The 20710-nt window shown below is 40.8% G+C and overlaps 1 protein-coding gene across 5 annotated transcripts in view; it reads right to left on the reverse strand.

Moving 5' to 3' along the window:
* Positions 1-20710, reverse strand: part of GRIA2 (glutamate ionotropic receptor AMPA type subunit 2) — a 102497-nt gene that overhangs the window by 29539 nt on the left and 52248 nt on the right. For all 5 annotated transcript variants that reach the window (XM_070756585.1, XM_070756588.1, XM_070756589.1 and 2 more), the window contains 3 exons: positions 10447-10643; positions 8189-8242; positions 5805-5966 (listed from right to left, as the gene is read on the reverse strand). In XM_070756585.1, the coding sequence (XP_070612686.1) occupies positions 5805-5966; positions 8189-8242; positions 10447-10643 (413 nt within the window). The remainder of the gene's footprint in view (positions 1-5804; positions 5967-8188; positions 8243-10446; positions 10644-20710) is intronic.

Genomic DNA, 20710 nt, shown 5'->3' on the forward strand with positions numbered 1-20710 from the left:
TGTGGTAAATTGCTCAATAGTAGTAACTGTGAGAGTAAAGTGACCAGATTTTAACATTGGTAAAGAGGGACACCATTGAGTGTGTGGGGGTTCTCTTTCTTTCTTTCTTTCTTTCTTTCTTTCTTTCTTTCTTTCTTTCTTTCTTTCTCTCTCTCTCTCTCTCTCTCCTTCCCTTTCTCTCTCTTTCTCTCTACCTCCTCCCTCCTTCTCTCTCTTTCTTCCTTCCTCTTTCTTTCTCTCTCTCTCTCCATCCCTCTTACTTTCTTCCTTCCTTCCTTCCTCTCCTTTTTGCTCTCTCTTTCTCTCTCTCTTCCTCCCTCTACCTTTCTCTCTCTCTCCCTCCTTCCCCCTCCCTCTCTCTCTTAGTCTCTTCTTCCCTCCCTTTCTATTTATCTTTGTCTGTCTCTCCCTTTCTTTCTCTTTCTCTCTTCCTTCTTCTTTTCTCTCTCTCTGTCTCTCCCTCCCTCCCTCCCTCCCTCCCTTTCTCTCTATTTCCCTCCCTCCCCCTCTCTCTATTTCCCTCCCTCCCCCTTTCTTTCTCTCTTTCTTTCTCTCCCTCTCTCATTTTTCTCCCTCTTTCTCCCTCTCTATTTCTCTCTCTCTCTCCCTCCTTCCCTCCCTGTCACTCTTTCTTCCTCTTCTCCCTCCTCTTTCTCCATAAGGGCCTCCCCCTATGAACCCAGTCCCCTCCCCGGGGCTCAGTAGGCGCTCTGGCTCCTGGAAGAGAGATGCAAAGGCAGCCTGGTCTGGCCTCCCCCCCCCCCACTTTTCCCCCCTTCGGGCCAAGCCCTTCAGCGGGAGGCTCCTTCCTCCCAGGCACCCCCGACTCCCCCCACCTGCTCCTTCAGCCAAACTGGGGCTCCAAGGGTGGGGGGCAAATGGGTGGACAAGGGGAGGATCCTGCCTCAGGATGCGCCCAAGTGCACTCAGATGGGCTCCGCCAGCTCCAAGGTGAAGGGAGCCTCCAGAAGTGCCAAGGCAACCAAAGCTTTGCCAAGCACCCAGCACCACCATCTCCCCTCAGCAAATGTGCCCTTCACCCATCCCGCCACGGCACTCCTTTACCTCTTTCTTCCTCACGTGCAGAGACCTCTTCCTCCCCGCAGAGACCTCCAGCTGATCCGCAGCTGTCACTTCCTGGATTACTAGTCTCAACTTGGCTCTCCATGCTGTGTCTGTGCTGCTTGCTTTTTTCCTCTTTCCTACTTCCTGGCCTCAGACGAGTTTACCTCTCTCTTGCCCAGCTCCCCTCCAGCCTCACGTGGTCACCTCCCGCCTGAGGTGCAAACAGAAGGCGTGGGTGGAAGCGGCACTGGCAGCATTTATGCTTCTGGCAGCACCCATTCACCTAGCTACCCAGCCTGAGGTGGGGAGGTGACCCAGGAAGCTCAGCATGGGAAACACAAATGAAATTGTCAACCCAGCGAGCAACACTGGTAAGGTTGTAAGTCGAGGACTTAACAGTTCAGTTGAATGATGATGATCGTTCAAACCACTCCCACCTGGTCACATGGCTGGTAGGCCACTCCTACATGGTCACATGACCATTAAGCCACACCCACAAAATAAGCCACACCCACAGTGTGGCAGTAAACTTTTTGGCTGCCCATTACTCTGTGTTTGTGTGTGTATGTTTGTGTGTGTGTGTATGAGAGAGAGAGAGAGAGAGAGAGAGAGATTGCTTGACCAACAGTTGAAGAGAGCAATTCTTGATTACCTAGAGAATGTGGTTTTTTTTAAAAAAAAAACTGGGTTGCATGTGAACTGGAATTGGTATACACTAAAATAAAATTTCTTTGTATATAACTCTCAATATACATTACATAAACAAACAAACAAACAAACATGCATACTACCAGAATCTGGTACTTCTGCTAGAAATACTTCAAGTATCAGTGGGGAGCAACAGAAACAGACCAGAAAGTGGCTGTGTGAGATCTTTAACAATGTTTTGAGCTCTAAGCACATAGTACTTATGAGCAGTATTCTGGATAACAAGAACAGAGCTTCCTAGAATCTCTCTGCATGGGCTTTCTATCTGAGGCACTGCTACCATCAAACCAAAGAGTGATGCAATTTGTTAAAATGCTCTCAACTGTGCCTCTGTAAAAAGTGGCCAGGGCAGAAGGAAAAAGATGTAGTCTCCTTCCATCTGACTTAAGTGTAGTACACAAAATCAATGAATACTTCAGCTTCAACCACAAAAATACACGAGCAAACCATAGGTACAAACGTAAAGTAAACCACTCCAAACTCAACTGCACAAAATATGACTTCAGCAATAGAGTGGTAATTGCAGTGGACACGGAGTAAGCACACGGACACAGAAAATGGGTTATAAAATGGGTCATATTTATTATAATCAAACAGGACCTGCAGAGGAAAACAAGAGGGTGGAAAAGCCGATCCAAACTTTCTGAGCAACTCTGGGCGAAGCCTTCTGCTGAACAAAAGGGGGGGGGGGGTCCCACTTGAACTTGGACTTGAACTTGATCTACCCCCTTTGCTCCCTGCCATGCCCTTGCGTGTGGGGAGGCTCACCCACCCTGGTACTCGACTCTGGGCATGCAGTGGGTGAGCCCCAATGGCATCTCCCCTCCATATCTGAGCCGGCCGAGCCCTGTAGCCATGGCGGGGACCTTCCAAAAGGTACCCAAAGAAGATCACACAGTTGCTGAACTTCCAATTTTCTCCCTTTACCGCTACTGCTGGGGACAGGAAACTTAAGTGAGCAACCCCAGCTCCCCCCACCCTGCACCAATGGAGCAGGGCCTCTGCAGGACCGACAGGCAAGGTGCCACACCCCAACCGGGCTAGCTGACCCCATAGTAAGGGTGCCCATGCAACACCTCTTATCAATACTTGACCCCTCAACCCATTATTGGAGCCCATGTCAATTCCATGGGCCCCCACTCCAGCATCACCCACCTTGGACCACCCGGCTCTCTCCACTGAGGGCCGCTGGTATGAGCACTTCGTTCTTTTCCACTCGCCCACCTTGGGCCACCCGGCGCTCTCCACTGAGGGCCGCCGATACAAGCACTTCATACTTTTCTGCTCACCCACCTTGGGCCACCCATCGCTTTCCACTGAGGGCTACCGATATGCTCACTTTGTCCTTGTCCGCTCGCCCACCTTGGGCCACCTGTCACTCACCACTGAGTGGAAGGGGGGGACCCCAATCAACAAAGCCAGAGCCAAACTGATTCGCAAGGCATCCTCCCGCGAGTGCCGCCCCAAGCATCTCCCATGTTCGGGGGTCCAAGTACTGCTTGGTGTCCCCCCTCCACATTGCGTCCCAGGCCATATCCTTCCTGTGCCCCAAAATGGTGTCCTCCCCTGAGGGCCACCCGTACACCCCTGTCCCTGCATGGGGGGTGCCGAAACCGGGGGTCCCCCGTTTCATGCCATTGGCTCACTATTGTCTTCACTCCCCATTGGAGGAGTTGGGACCCCCACTTAACAGCCAGGTTTGTCACAATTAGATCAGAGCGCATGTTGGGGACACATTACTTACAGTGCAACTACTCAAGACGTCAACCCACCAATGCCTCTAAAGCACCCCCAGCTGGCTCCCGTCCTCAGGAGGAGGCGCTAACTTATAACCACAAGTTGTCAATCACTAATCACCTACCAATACTTGCCCACCAACCCCAAAACCTGGGGCAAAGCTGTATGACTGCTACCCGGTACTTCTCAAAATGGCCGTATGGGCCTGGCCCCCCAGCATGGAGTTGACAATGGATGGTCTACCTACCCCAGCCCCCTACACCCTATGGGCCCGGGGGTAGGGGAGGGGCTGCGATGGGGCACAGTTCTACCACTCCTGCATGGGGCACGGGGAACGGCTTGCCCCCCCTTTTGTTTTTCTTGGCTATCTTATGATTAACTACTTGTCCCCCGCTCATTTCTGATGGCTGCTGCTAGGAGCCGTGACAGGAGCATGGCTGGCAGAGTGGCATCACCTGCAGGAGTTTCGCTGCACCCGGCCACAGATCGGCGGGCAGGCATCGACGGTGGGCCAGAAGGTGAAGGCAGAGAATGCCAAGGGAAATTTACCGCTGTTTCAGTTGTGGACCAATGTCACAGGGATCCTGGCCAAGTATCCCCACGGCTTATGTAGCACAAGCATTTACTTACCCAACCTTGCACATACATTGGAACCTGGCAGTTGGGCCACATTGGGCAGCGGCATCTAGCCTCTTTGCCTGGACACGTTACACATCAGCCCTCAAGCAGGGGCAACTGGGCGTCAGGCAGGGGACCCCATATAGTGTAATATCATGGAGCTCGTGGTCTGGTGCAGCTTTTGGTACGTGGGGTGATTGGCACATTTGGACCACCAGTTGGGCGCCATGGCCCTTGCTTGCAGGCTTCATCTCATCATAAGGATACACCATTGCACCTACATTTATAGTTTAACTAGCATCCCCCCCTTTCTGCCCAGCCTTTTTTCTTTGGTTCCCAATGCGTTGGGTGGCAGTGGGGTCAGTAGCATCCCCTCTCCACCTGCTCCCAGTGCCACTGCAATTGCCGCCGGCCTGGAGATGGCTGATGGACATATGCCTGGAATGCACTACTAACTCTGTAGTTTCAAAACCAAATTCCCATAAGTTTAACCTTAGACTGTCTACTGTTGACCTCACCCCATTCCTAAGAGGTCTGTAAGGGGCAGGCATAAAGCGCTCCAATGTGCCTACCATCCCTGTCCTACCATCCCCGTTTATTTGTATCCATTTCCTGTATTCATAATCATGTTTATACTTACATCTATTATCTTATACATGCTTGACAAATAAATAAAATAAAATAATAAAACAATAATATCTATAAGTAAGAGAGGCCATTGAGGCCAAAATAAAAATTATATATACAGTTCAAAAAAACATCTGGATAAAACTGACTAACCATTTCATTACTGTGATACCATAAATCAAAGTAAAATTAAAGAATAACTTTTCTTTAATTTAATTACATATGTGGCATACTATGGCCTAGTTTTTCTTACTTTAGAAACCTGTAAATTACTCTCAGAACCATTCTTTCTTTCCCAACTTTCTAGAGCTAAGTATGAATTAGCAAATTTAGAATCAATCATGTATTTGCAAAGAAATTCTGAATTTCATATTCAAATTATAACCTATTCTGCTATTAGCAAGAAAGGTAATTTATCTGTAATTATTGCTGTCCGTGTTATTTTTATTTTGCAGAACTTTATTTTCTACAAAAAAAGTTGGAGAAAACTATTTTTAGCTTTTAAATATGTCAACTGAATATTTCACACATCCAGAGATGATTTAAGACAATGCAACATACTATTATTAGATGTTTTAAGCTAGCGGTCCTCAACATCCAGGCAGCAGCCCACTATCAGGCTGTGTCCTCTTAGAAACTGGGCTATGGGAGAAATAGGCCAGTGTATGTGCATGAAGCTCCACTTGCGCAAGTGGCGGGTGTGAAGCTTCATTCACATGGACAGACCTTCAGCTGACACACAAAGCTCCACTTGTGTGAGCGGAGGGCGCTTGCACTTTTGCCCCAAGCTTCACTCTTGCAAGTGGAGTGGGTGGACACTTATGCTTGTGCATGAAACTCCATTCACATGAATGAAGCTTTGCGTGCTAGTGCCCTCTACTTGCACGAATGGTTGCCAAGCTAAAAAAATTGGGAACTGATGGTCTAAAAGCAATATGATTTTGTTTAACAGTTCTTTAGAATTCATTTAATTCCAAAGTAAAATAAATAAGTAAATAAGTAAATAAATCAGTAAAATCTGTTCCAGATATAAAAGAAAAATCATCTACCTTAATTGTGCTAGTGTGAGCTCCAGGATATTCTTTTTCTTCCAGCGTTGACCAGCGTTGTATAAATTTTGACACCAAAGGATCATCATAGTCCACTATTTGAAATCCTGATACATTAGCTCCTCCAAATTGTATTTTTGATAAATCTCCATCAGTAAATCCCTGAATATGAAAAATATACATTTCAGTTGCACAATTGTTTTATCTATACTTTATCTGTTTTTATAAATATTTTGCATTTGTACAGGGTCCAGAATCCATAGTTCTTGGATATTTAAATTGAATAGAAGAGAATACAAATATAAATTATAAAGAAACTTCTGTGAGCGGTCCTACAATCTATCAGCTAGAAAGATTTTTATGCCTGTATTTTGATGTAGAACATTCAAGTGAATTCTTAATTTATGATCACAACTGGGATTGGATTGTCACATCATGATGCTACATAGAACCTTTAACACAGCATGGACAAAACTAACTGCACTTACTAATTGGCAACAAGCAAACAAAAGGAGGAAATGAGAACACACACAGTATCGAGGCATCTTATTCTTGAGTCATGTAGAGAAAATATTTGCCAAAATAATACGAAAGAGATTAAGACAAGTTATAGAACCACAACTAGCAGAAGAGCAGATGGGATTTAGAAGAAATAGAAATTGCACAGATGCAATTTTTGTGCTTAAACAAGTATTAGAAAAAAAATGGAATACAATAATAATTTCTGTCATATTTGTAGATTGAGAAAAATAATTTGATAGAGTTGATAGGAAATTGTTATAACAAATATTAATCCCATACAGAATACGTGAATATCTTATTAAAGTATTAAAAAGCTTATATAATGATTGCAGAAGTGTAGTCAGAACAAACCAAGGAACATCGGAACAGTTCGCAGTAACATTGGGAGTAAAATATGGATGTGTACCGTCATCACTATCATTTCTCATCTATATTGACAGCATAAGCCAATGTTGGTGAACTTTTTCAGAACTGAATACTGAAATGGAAGTGCACGCATGCACGTGTTGGGAACCAGAAGAGCTGCCATCCAGCGCGTGCATGCGCGGCAGGTGGCTATTCTTCCAGTTTTTGACTTGTGCGTGTGCACCAGCCACCTGATCTCCTAGTTTCTGGTGCACATGCATACAGAGGACCAGTTGGCCAGTGAGCATGTGCACACCGGAAATTGGAAGATAATCTTTCCGGAGGGCACATGTGCATAGGGCAACTGCTCTTCTAGTAACTGGCAATTCCACGCACATAAAGACCAGCTGGCCTGCACACTGAACACAGAAGAGCAACGTCCATTGAGAGAGATGGCTCTGTGTGCCAATTCCTGCACATGTGTCATAGGTTTGCCATCACGGACATAAGCGAAGAAGCTAAACACAAGCATGGAAATAATATCCATGACTCTTTGCAGATGATCAGATAAATACAGCAAAGCAATTGCAATAACATCTTAATGATCATGAACCAAGAATGCCTGACAAATAATATGAAAATCAGAGAAGGAAAAACAAAACTAATAGAAGGAACAAGCATAAAACAAGTATCAAAGTTCAAATATCATCATTCACCAAAGATGGAGCCGCCCCGAGTCTTCGGAGAGGGGCGGCATACAAATCCAAATAATAAATAAATAAATAAATGGTAAAAGGAATGAAGATATTAACATATGACGCAACAAGGAAAACCAAGTATTAGAGCAGCTTGCTCCACTCCACTCCACTCCTACAACATAAAGCACAAAGAAGCATCTCATACAAAGCAAACTCATCTCCACCGTATGTTACCATGGGTTTTGTTTATGTTTTAATTTAAGTGTCCGTGTTTGGTATGTTACCAGTGCCAAACATGGACACTTACATTAAAACATAAATAAAATTTAGTCACCATGGAAATGAGATGTTTGGGGAAAGCAGCTGGAGTAACCAGAAGAAATAAAATCAGAAATGAGACCATAAGAGAAAGAATTAGTATTGAACCAATTACATACAAACAGCAAAAAGTGGTTTATCTGAAGATGAGGATGTGGGATTTCATACCATACAACACAGAGAAAAAGAGGAGATCAAAGATCAGAATCCAGACAAGAGGAAGATGAAGAGACAACAACAAAGACATACAACAACAACAATTAACAATGGTTGAGGCTGTCAGAAAAATAGCAAAGCATAGTTATACAAACAAAAGTGGGAGTAATCAGAGAAAAAAAACCCTGACAATTTTAGACAATATAAGAATCAAGATTAAATACTTTCAATATTTTCTGAACTACAGACCTTTAATTAAATATTGTACAGTATACGCAAACATAAATAAAATATATTTTAACTTTGGAAATATTACATATTCAGGCAAGTATTAAATTAACTTACCAAATTTGCAATGATGTAGTGATATCCTTTTACATGTTTTCCAATTGTAATAACCTAGAAGGGAACCAAATAAATCAGTTAACTGATTTACTTGAGAAAAAGGTACAGAGACAATAAAATATATTTCATAAGTTAGAATAACTGAATTATCATGTTCAAAAAAACCCTGACAATTCACTTTGCCTTATGTAGATTAATTCATTGTAGATTAAAATATGGATTTTATTTTTAACTGTTATAAAAATGGACTTCAGTCCAGAAACTCTAAAATACCTCATTTTTATGTTCATTTTCACTCTCAAAGCTGGCCAGCAATAAATTAGCAATAAACATTCTTCTTCCATGGAGCAAGAAGATAGCAATATTTATGATCAACAACAGAATTTTAGATCGCAATAGGATCACCTTATTGCCCATGCATGTGTTGCCTTTAAGATTGCTTTAGTCGATGCTATTATGTGGTTTAATTTTTTAATTGTTTTTACAGAAGGTATTTTTGCATACCATCCACTAGAGTTGGACAGCTATGATAAATGTGAGTAAATCAAATAAAATCTGCCCCTACCCTGTGTTGAATGGTGAGATAACCTTTAGATTCCATGACTAGCCAAGATTACTACATAGATAGAACTATGGAAGATGTCACAACTGTCTATACTCTGTGACCAAGTAACTTTGCAACTTTTGACTGCTGGCCTAGTGTACATATGATGCTATTCAAATAAAACAAATAAGACAATTATTTCTATATTCTATATATGTCTGAACATATTTATTTAATGGACAACTAAAAACACAATGGATCCAGGGGTGAGTTACTCCTGGTTTGGATCAGTTTGCCTGAACCGGTATGGACCCACTGATGACATCACAATGATGCCACCAAACCAGATTGGTCGGGCTGCTCCGAGGACGCCACTATCTTTCTCTACTATTTATTTTTAAATTCCTTCTAAGCATGCACAGAAGCCAAGTTCTGGCACTGGGCATGTGGTCGTCATCTTTTTTTTGGCTTTGGGTTTTTTTCTGGATTCTATAGTACTGCGCATGTACACACAAAGTGTGCATGCACCCACTTGGTGCGCCCGCATGGTGCAGGAGGGAAGGAGTAAACCAGTAGCGATGTACGTTGAAAACCAACTCTGAATGAAGCTAAAATTGTAGGTGTAGCTAGGAATCTATAAAATGTTGGCATTTCATTTGGTATTGTCTATTGCTGCCCAGAGTCCATTAGAGTTGGATAGCTAGTAAATTTGAATAAATAAATGCACACTTTGTGTGCAAACAAAAATGCCATCCATTTTACTGTATTAGGAATGTAAGAGTGCTCACTGATTGCAAAATGATTTGTTTACTACCACGAACTACAGTTTATTACCATCGGACTTGCAGATAGTCACTATCTAAGATACAGTAGTTGCTAAACAAAAACTACCTGTAACATTAACTTTCTAAATAATAGTTTACTAATTAAGGCACATGCCCAAGGGGAGACAAATTGATCTGAAACCTAGAGAGAAAATCCTAGAAATGTTTTCTGTCTTCAAGGTATTAATTAAAATGTAATAAATTATGCAACAGTTTGCCACCTATTTATATTATTTTATATTATATTATCACTCTGATAGTAGGACTGGTCTTAATATATACTGGTTTCCACTAAATATAGAAATGATAATAAATTTCGTAATCATAATTTTTTTGGCAATGGCACTTCCGTATTTTTCAGAGTATAAGATGTACTTTTCTCCCCTAAAAGAGGGTGGAAATATTGGTGTGTCTTATACACTGAATACAGCCATTTTTGGCCTCCCAAAGTGCATCCTGCACAAAAACAGGGTGCACAGAGGGTTTGGGAGGTCTGCAGAGTGCTCCTGAGAGATGGAGGAGGGAAAAATACTCCAATGTTTGCAAAAAAAGGGTGAAAAACGGCCCTTTTGGGTGCACAGAGAGTTTGGGTGCTCCTCAGAGCTGGGGAGGGCCAAAATGCCCCTGATTTTTGCAAAAGAAATGGGTGAAATGATCCATTTTTCATTAAAATTGGATGCACAGAGAGCTTGGGAGGTCTTCCTTGAGAGTGTTCCTGGGGGCTGGGGAAGGGGAAAATACTTTTTTTTCTTACTTACCTCTTAAAAATCATGGTGCGTCTTATACACTAGTATGTTGTATAGTCCGAAAAATATGGTAAATAAGCACATCATGGTTATTATTGGCAATAATTTCACAGTTACTATATTGAAAAAGAAAGAGTAGCAAACCTGATCTACAATGTCATTGACTTTATCCCGTTCACAGTCAAGAATTACTCGTCTTTCCTTTTTAATCTCCAAATCTTGAAACAATGAGCGATACGTTTCATCTTTTCTATCATTGTTAATATTTCCCACATTTATAGCAGTCACTTGCCATTTCTTTTCAGCTGCAGTGTCTAGTACAGCTTGTAACGTTGATAGTCCTAGTGATACAGAAAAAAATATAATCTAAAATTTGTAAATAGATTGGAATAACTCTTCAACCTATCCAGATTATATTATTGTTGTTGTTGTTATTATTAAAAATGAAGTTATGACCATTATTTGGACCTCTAATGATTTTTGTGCAATTTTTTGTTTTCATTAGTGGTTTCTTTTGGAATATATATTACTTTGAAGAAAAATATTTCTGTGCTATTGAAAAGAGGAAATAATATGATACACTAATAACTAAATGCTTTTGAATTGTTTGTTTTCCTGTGTTTTGCATATGCAAGAAATAAAGTTGCTTCTCTAATGAATGCCAATGCTGCATGTACACTGTTATTTATCAGATTTGTATATAGCAACATTCAGAAGAGATTCACAAAGGACACTTAAGAAATACAAGAAAAACAATACAAATTAAAATGCTGATCAATATATAAACAAAATAGAATAAAATGATACCAGCAAAAAACCCCTAATAGTTGACATAATTAGTTGTCATAATCAGGAGAGATTCATCCTAGAAATAAGACAGTGATAACAATCAACCAATGGAGCAGCTTGCCTTCAGAAATTATGGGAGCTTCATCATTGGAAGCTTTGAAGAAGAGACTGTACTGTCATTTGTCAGATATGGTGTAGGACAGTGGTTCCCAACCTTTTTTTTTTTTTTTTGGCCATGCCCCACCTAAGCCTCTCTAAAATCCTGATCCCACACCCCCATGGCATATAATTCTTACTATTCAAAAAGTAAGCTCATATTCATGCGGAGGAAACCTAACAAGTCATTAATGTGATTTAAACAAGGTTCCAATTTCCGCCATTAAAAATCAAATTGTCCCCCTGTGGAGTGTGGGTCCACATTAGGAACCAGTGGTGTAGGGTCTCCTGCTTGGGCGTAGAGTTGGACAAGATGACCTACAAGGTCCCTTCCAATTCTGATATTTTGATTCAGCAGTAGCCATGACTTCAAGAAAACTCCCAAATCATGGCTCCAGACCCTTAAAGGTTATTTAAGAGAGATTCATTTGATACTGATGGAGAAATACTAGAAACAAAATCCTGATGCCACACCACCATGGCATATAATTCTTACTATACAATACAAGCCTGCCTTGTATTGCTTCAACTTCAGTTTCTTTCAGTCCATGTAGATTCCCAACAAATTCAGACAACATATTCAGAGAATGGAATGTGACTTCAACACTCTTAGATGGGCAGGAATGGCATTACAGCTAGTCCTCCACTTATGACCACAGTTGAGCCCAACATTTCTATTGTTAAGTGAGATATTTGTTATGAGTTTTGCCCCATTTTACGACCTTCTTGCCACAATTAAGTGTTGTTAACACTGAACTTGTTAATTCAGTAACATGGTTGTTAAGTGAATTTTGGTTCCCTTGACTTTGTCAGAAGGTTGCAAAAATGGATCACATGACCATAGGGCACTGCAACCACCAAAAATATGAGACAGCTGTCAAGGGGATGAATTTTAATCATGTGACCATAGGGATGCTGCAATGGCTGTAAGTGTGAAAAATGGACATAAGTCTTTTTAAATGCCTTTGTAACTTTGAATGGTCATTAAATGAATAGTTGCAAGTCGAAGACTACCTGTATTCAACTGTGTGCTATCTATATATTATTGATATATCATAAATAAATGACCAGGAAGTTTCATGTAAATGTTAACCAGCAGGGTAGAGAGGACTGAACTCTGAACACATGGTCACTAAACAAACTTTTCTCCCTTATTTCTACCAATTGCAATGGATACTGAGACAAGAACAGAACCACTAAAGAACAATGCCTCCAATTTTCAACCTTCAAGTCCAAAAGGATATAATGGCTGATACTCTAAAAAGTCACCAAGAAATCTCATAAATATACACTACTCAAATTCAAAAATAGTCAATAGTTATCGGATAAAGTAGCTTGTATTATTATGATGTTCTGGAGTAAATACTGACCAATAAAAGTCCAGATAATCTAATTCAATCTGAGGCTTGGAGCCACACTGGAGCCATTCCGATGCTCCCACAACAAAGTAGCCAAGGCTCCTAGCAACAAAGTAACTGAGACTTCCAGAAACAAAGTAGCTTCTAATAAAGGAATAGGAAGGAGTGAGTCACTGGGGATTGTCAGTAGTAGCTGCTATTATTTCCCCTGCCCAACCACGACCGCTCTGAAGCCCTAATTCCCCCCTGGCACCCTGAAAGAAATTGAAAAAGAAGTGGGAAAGGACAGCCCCCGCTCTGTAAATACCCAGACGGTGTTAGGAGACAGAAGAAGCAAAATAATCTTAAATCAAAATAAATCAAGGCTAATTGACTGAAGTTGCAAAAGTACACTAATAAATGGAATAAACAAACCAAAGTTTATTAGCTAAGAGTTATTCTGAATGCAACAGTCAATTCACAGATTCTCCACCATTACTGTAAAATACAAATCCCACGTGATTATCCACAGATCACAAAAGGGCAGCCAGGCTTTCAAAGCATCCTCAAGCAGTAAGTATCCATTTCCGCTCCTCAGTTCTATAAATTCTATTGCCCCCCCCTCCACTCACCATACCATAAAACAATAAAACTATAAACAAAAGTGCTACAATCCCAGAGAACAGTCATGGGGGGGGGGAACAACAACCTCAAAAGCTTCATTTAGAAGATACAAGCAAAATTCCATGCTTTATATGCAAAGACAATATAAATGATTTTGATAAATACATCAAATGTCAAACCTGCAAAAATTCTACACACCACTCTTGCCTGAACATAACTGATCATATTACCATCTTTCTCCATGGAAACTTCTCATTCTTTTACCTCTGTTATACCTGTACCCTTACATTAGAGATCCTCAATAGCCTTTCTGAAGATATCAATACATTGAAAACAACCTCCAAAGCTCATCAAACATTCATTGAAAACATAGAACCACACCTACTATCCATGGAAAATATAGAACCATGCAGGCACTGTTAAACGCTAAACCTCCAAACCCAATTTCCTCTACCACTCCACCTCCACCTGTCTACACCTCAAGAAGTCTACCTCAACCACCACCCATAACACAAAAACAGTCCAATTCTTCTCCAGACATCCCTACTCTTGTCAAAGATGCAATGGAAAGAGAACAAAAATGCTGAAATGCCATCCTCTTCGGCCTTGAAGAAAATGACGAACCTGATATAATAAAAATACAGAACATTATCCGTCAACAACAATCACTCTCTCAGACATTCACCCCAGAAGATATATTAGAAGTTTCCAGAAATGGACCAGAGCATAAGTTCAGTGATGGCACAGTGGCACCACGATTCTGCAGAGTTGTCTGTAAAAATGAACCTGCAAAACAGCTTTTTATCAAGACCATTAACCACATAGCCAGAAACAACATCAGTTTCAACAAACTCAGATCCAGACCAGACCTTTCACTACTTAAACACATCCGCTCCCGTGAACTAAGGGTGGAACTAAAGAGACGCCTTGACCTGGGTGAAACTAACTTATACATCAACGTTTGCACAGAATGCATCAAATCCAGGACCCACAATCCTCCCTACATCTGCCAGCCTAACATCTCTCATCAACCACCCTACTTCTTCCAACCGACTATCTCACAACAACAAATTGACACCTACTACCTTACTACCTCTAACCAGCACAAAACCTACTCCCAACGCAAAACCAATCTCAAATGCAAATTTTTAAATGCTAGAAGTATAGTCAATAAGATGTCAGAATTCCTCTTCCTTCTTGACTCCTCAGTCTTTGATATTATCTTTGTCTGTGAAACATGGCTTAATGCATCCTACCCAGACTCCACTATAACAACAAGGAACAATCTTGTCTCTCTTTATGACTGCGAATCCGTAGAGGAGGCAGGGTAGCTATATTTTACAAAAAATCTCTAAACATAAAAAACATCAAACTTGCGCAGGATTTATTACTCCCTGAAACTATTGTCTGTGATCTATCCCTAAATATCACAATTCACTTCTTACTCTGCTACAGAGCTCCTGACTATGACATCGCACATGCAAACAAATTATCAGCACTACTAACGTGGGCTACCCACTGCCCACACCCCATCATCTTACTTGGTGACCTCAACTTACCACACATTAACTGGACATTAAATGAATGTAGCACGGAACCTATCCACTCTACTATATATAACACAGTCACCAGTCTGGGATTTGACCAACTAGTAACTAACAGTACTAGATTAGATGACTGTCTGGATCTCATCTTCTGCAACAGCAAAAGTATAATATATGGCTTACAAATAAAAGAACATTTTTCCAACAGTGACCACAGCATGATAAACTTCAGTCTCAACCTAAGCCACACTAAGATCCACCCAAATAACATGACTCCGAAATTCAATTTCAAAAAAGCGAACTACGAACTCATTGATGCCCATCTTTCAACATTAAACTGGCAAACTTTATTCTCTAACTGCAACTCTACGGATGACCTGTATAACACATTCTTGCTCGAGATGAAACTAATCATCAGACTTTACGTACCATCTGCCTCAACCAAGAAAAATAACCTCCCCATCTCAATAAGAAAATTACAATTAAAAAAATCTCTCTGGCGTAAAAACAAAAAAGGACAAGTAGTAAACTTCAAAAGCCATTATACAAGCATATGCAAACAAATAAAAGCAGAATGTCTCAACTACCACAGCATACAAGAGGAAAACCTCCTATGCACCAAATCCAATCATCAACAGCAACGGCTCATCCCCCAAATTCATCACTCGCACCTCAAACTCTCTCAATGACCTAACCCAAATAGACTTCACTAAAGACCGAGTTGAAAAAGCATTATGTGACCTTAAACCTTCCTTATCCGTCGGACCAGATGTTCTATGTGCATACTTCCTAAAAAAGCTCTCTTCTGCTATAGCTGGACCACTAAGCAAAATTTTTCAAAAAATCCTTCCTAAGCTATGGTCGAAAGCAATGGTCATTCCCGTCTTCAAAAAAGGAAACCCCTCTCTTGTCGATAACTACAGACCAATATCACTATGCTGGGTCCCATGTAAAGTTATGGAATCAATTATAAACCAATCAATTACGCTCCACCTAGAAACTAATAATCTGCTCTCTAACACACAATTTGGATTCAGAAAAAAACTATCCTGCAATCTACAGCTCCTCCACTGTAAAAACATATGGACAACTCATCTTGATCAAGGAAAATCTATAGATGCAATTTATATTGACTTCTCCAAAGCCTTTGATTCAGTGGTCCATGACAAACTACTTCTAAAACTCAAATCCTATGGCATCTCAGGATCCCGCCACACTGGATTACTCTATTCCTGTCAAACAGGCAACAAGTGGTCAAAATAGGAAGCTCCATATCCACACTCATCCCTGTTAAAAGCAGTGTCCCCCAAGGTAGCGTACTGGGACCTACAGTCTTCATTCTCTACATCAATGACCTTTGCGATCTCATCACAAGCAGCTGTGTTGTTTTTGCAGACGATGTAAAACTCTTCAAAACGACTGATAACACAACTACTCTACAAAAAGATCTAGACTCGGTTTCTGACTGGTCCAACACATGGTAACTCCAAATCTCAACCAGCAAATGCTCTGTCCTACACATCAGCAAAAAGAATCAGAACTTCAAATACAAACTGAATAAACAAATTATCACAGATAATCCCCACTCGGTCAAGGACCTCAGAATACTAATAACCAAAGATCTAAGTGCCAAAGCCCACTGCAACAACATCGCCAAGAAGGCCTCAAGAGTTGTTAATCTAATCTTACGTAGCTTCTGTTCTGGAAATCTCACACTACTTACCAGAGCTTACAAAACTTTCACCAGACCTGTCATAGAATACAGCTCATCTGTTTGGAACCCATACCACATTTCTGTCATTAACACTTTCGAAAATGTCCAAAGATACTTCACCAGAAGAGCCCTTCACTCCTCTACCCAAAACTGAATACAGTGATCCCCCGTTTATTGCGTCCCCAACCATTGCGAACAGGGTACTTCGCTATTTTTCAACCCGGAAGTCAAAATACCATCTACGCATGCGTGCCCGTGGGCACGCATGCGTAGATGGCAACCGGGAGATCAGCTGCTGGGCGGCTTCCCTGAGTCTTCCCCCTCTTGCTGGCGTCAGCGAGGAGTTTCCCCACCGCCCACGCAAACTCCTCGCTGCCGCCCGCCCTTCGCCCGCCCACGCCGTTCATTCTCGCCGCTTTCGAGCTGAGTCCGGGAGCGAATTCGCTCCCGGACTCAGCTCGAAAGCGCCGATAGCAAGCGGCAAGGAACGGCTTGTCCACACCGTTCGTTCTCGGCGCTTTCGAGCTGAGTCCGGGAGCGAATTCGCTCCCGGACTCAGCTCGAAAGCGCCGAGAGCCAGCGCCCCCCGGACCCCCAACCCGGGTTTGGGGGGCTGCTAGGAAGCCCTCCATGCCGGCGGCAAACAGCCGCGCCGCCCCCAATCTTCGGCTCCTCGCTAGCGCTGTGGGAGTAAAAACACCATCTGCACATGCGCAGATGGTGTTTTTACTTCCGCAGCGCTACTTCGCGAAAACCCGCTCGTTGCGGGGGGTCCTGGAACGGAACCCTCGCAACGAGCGGGGGATCACTGTACCTTACAAAACTAGACTTACAATCCTGGGTCTTGAAAGCTTAGAACTACGATGCCTTAAACATGATCTAAATATTGTCCACAAGATCATATGCTGCAACGCCCTGCCTGTCAAAGACTACTTCAGCTTCAACTACAACAACTCAAGAGCACACAACAGATTCAAGCTTAATATTAACCATTGTTAACTTGACTGTAAAAAATACGACTTTAGTAATCGGGTTATAAAAGCGTGGAACTCATTACCGGACTCTCTAGTATCATCCCCTAACCCCCAACATTTTACCCTTAGACTATCCATGGTTGACCTCTCCAGATTCCTAAGAGGTCAGTAAGGGGTGTACATAAGCACACTAGAGTGCCTTCCGTCCCCTGTCCTATAGTCTCTCCTATATCTCCTATATCTTCTCTACTATATCCTCTATAAACTTCATTGTCTATTATTGTGTATTGGACAAAATAAATAAATAAATAAATAAAAACTTGTTAACTGAACATACTTACTTTGTATTTTAATTTGACTTATTTTCTCTTTTAAAATGTGGCTCAGGCTCATTACAGTCTGAAATGTAGGAAAACTTGTACCCTATGGTTATATGGGTTGATTAGACATCTTTTAACATTCCAAAACTGAAAAGATAATTTATGAAAGATGTCTGGAGACTATCTGCTGATGAGGAAATGTTTCTCAATGTCAACAGGCATCTGGTTTCAAACAAGCTTTGTAGTTGATTTACTGTGCAAGAAAGGGTTACTCTTATCTTGATCAACCAACTTTCCTCTTTCATTTTTCTTTGTGGTGTTAACTATAAAAAGGAATGTAAGATGGATCTCAGGGTTCTCCTTTCCATAGGGAAATCCCACTTTTCCACTGTTTTTAAATGATCTTCCAATTTGGTTGCTTACTTGGAAGATAAATCGAACCTAGGGCCAGATTTGGCTATGAGTAATCAATAGAAAGCCAAACTGCTGAATTACCTAACTCAATTTAAGATGGTTGCTATGTTGTTTTCAACAGCCATCTAAATAATTACTTAAAAGTAACAGATTGATTTAGATTTTCTCTAGAATGCTGTATATTCTAGAGTTGCTCAGAACTCTTTTTATTAGAAGGGAAGCTTTAGAAAATTGATTAATAAACAAATAAAAAATTTGTACTAGCTTCTTTATATTGTCACTCTACATCTTATTCTAATAGTTAGAGGATTACTTGACACTATGCATTACACAACTGGTTCAGTAGTGGGTTCCACTTACCTTTGCTACCAGTTCAGGAATGGGAGAGTGTGGGTATGCATCACTTCTGCACATGCACAGTAACATCTGCACATGCGTAGACCATTTTTGATGCTGCTGCCACAGTTCCCCAAACTGGTATGAACTGGTAGTAACCCAGCACTGAACTGGTTACTTCAGAATACAGAAAACTTTGCTAATGTATTTTGAACTGCTGCAGTTTTATGAGGTGAATGTAATTGAGTCGGTTAATGTAACTGGAACAATGTCTTCAAGTACTAGACTATTTGCAAAATCACAATCTGCAACTGAGGCAGGGTATTTTGAAATGAGAATTGCAAATGAATAATACCCTGATTAGAAAGTCATTATCTGCCAATTATTATAACAACCATATTCCAAAATCCTTCCTGATAGCATCATTTCTCCACTTTTTCTTTACTTCAGATGAGTCCATGTAGTCCTACATGGACTACATGGAATCATAAAGCCTCATATATATTTTTTTGCACTACTTGTTTAAAATAAAATGTATGAGCATGCTAGTTGATTTTTCTTAGCCTAAATAAAGCAATAAACATGGATGTTAGTAGATCCTACAACTTTAACAAAACATTTATAAATTATCATTAAAAGAATGGAATTAATATATACAAAAAAGACTAATTCTCCAGCGACTTACAGTAACTATCTTTTTCACCTCTCAACATTCTTGTTGAAAAATCAAAGAAAATATTATATAATGATTAGTAGGGAGGCTTTGGTGCTCTTCAAGCTTGGCTGTTCACTTGCAAACATTTCGTTACAAGGCTAGGTGACATTATCATTAATGCAGTCAACCTAGGTAACACACTGAACCTGCTACAACACAAGCAATACAATCGATGAAAAGGATACTTTGGAGAGCATTAATGAATGCCAACTAGCAGTCAGAAGACACAATGAAAATTACAAACTGGGAAAAGTATAAGCATCCTAGACCAGGTTAGGGAAAGCAAAAATGCTAGGGAATTTCTGGAAACCAGACAATCAGTCATCATGGATGCATAGTTGAAGATCCTATCATGTCTGAGGCTGCCTCTTTCAATAATAATAATAATAATAATAATAATAATAATAATAATAATATTAATAATATTTGTATGCCGCCCCTCTCCAAAGACTCGGGGTGGCTCACAACAATAATAAAAACAATGTTACAGTGGAACAAATCTAATATTAAAAGAGAAAAAACATATAAAACCTCATCATTTAAAACCAAACAACACATACATACCAAACATAAAATATAAAAGCCTGGGGGAGGTGTCTCAGTTCCCCCATGCCTAGTGATATAGGTGGGTCTTGAGTAATTTACGAAAGACAAGGAGTCTCAAAAAGTATGAGAAAGAAAGAACAGAGTACTGAGGAAATTGAGAGGCAGAGTAATCCAAGCCAAAGTGGCACACTAGATCAAGGGGTTGGGGAGGGGGAAGAGAACTTCTACAAATACCACTTGTGTATTTCAATCTGACCCTTCCAGACAAGATCTATACAAATTGAATGAACGAATGAATGAATAAACAAATAAATGGATGAATGAATCCATGAAGTTGTTTAAATTGCCTTTCTAATATTATTTAATATTATTACACGTTGGTAACTTTATATTGTTGGATGGTATGGTGTAATACTGCCCAAAACATCTCTGTTTGTGAGGTAGTCAAGGTGATCTCTGGTATAGCAGCCGTCTACTATAGATTTCTTGTTCTGACCAGAAGTGGCTCAGAATCTCATGTCCATCAAAGCAAACATGGGACTTTTCTCTTGGATACTCAACACAATCTTCTGACAAGCAAAGTCAATGGAGAGGCCAGATTCATTTAACAATTGGATTACTAACTTATCAACAGCAATGATTCACTTAACAACTGAGTCAAGAAAGGTCATAAAACAAGGCAAAACTCACTTAACACATGTAACAACAGAAACCGTGGGCTCAATTGTGGTCATAAGTCAAGGACTAGCTGTATGGCAAAAGTACTGGAAAAATGGAACATTCAGAATAGATTGTGTGAGTATGGAATGAGCCCTACTATTCAACAGTTGTTCTAAGGACAAATACATAGTTCTACATTATACCCTATGCTGCTTAGTATCTACATAAAATGAATGGAAGATGTTATTCAGAACTTTGAAATAAAAATATGTATATTAC

The sequence above is a fragment of the Erythrolamprus reginae genome, chromosome 7 (genome assembly GCF_031021105.1).
Source record: "Erythrolamprus reginae isolate rEryReg1 chromosome 7, rEryReg1.hap1, whole genome shotgun sequence".
Taxonomy (NCBI): domain Eukaryota; kingdom Metazoa; phylum Chordata; class Lepidosauria; order Squamata; family Dipsadidae; genus Erythrolamprus; species Erythrolamprus reginae.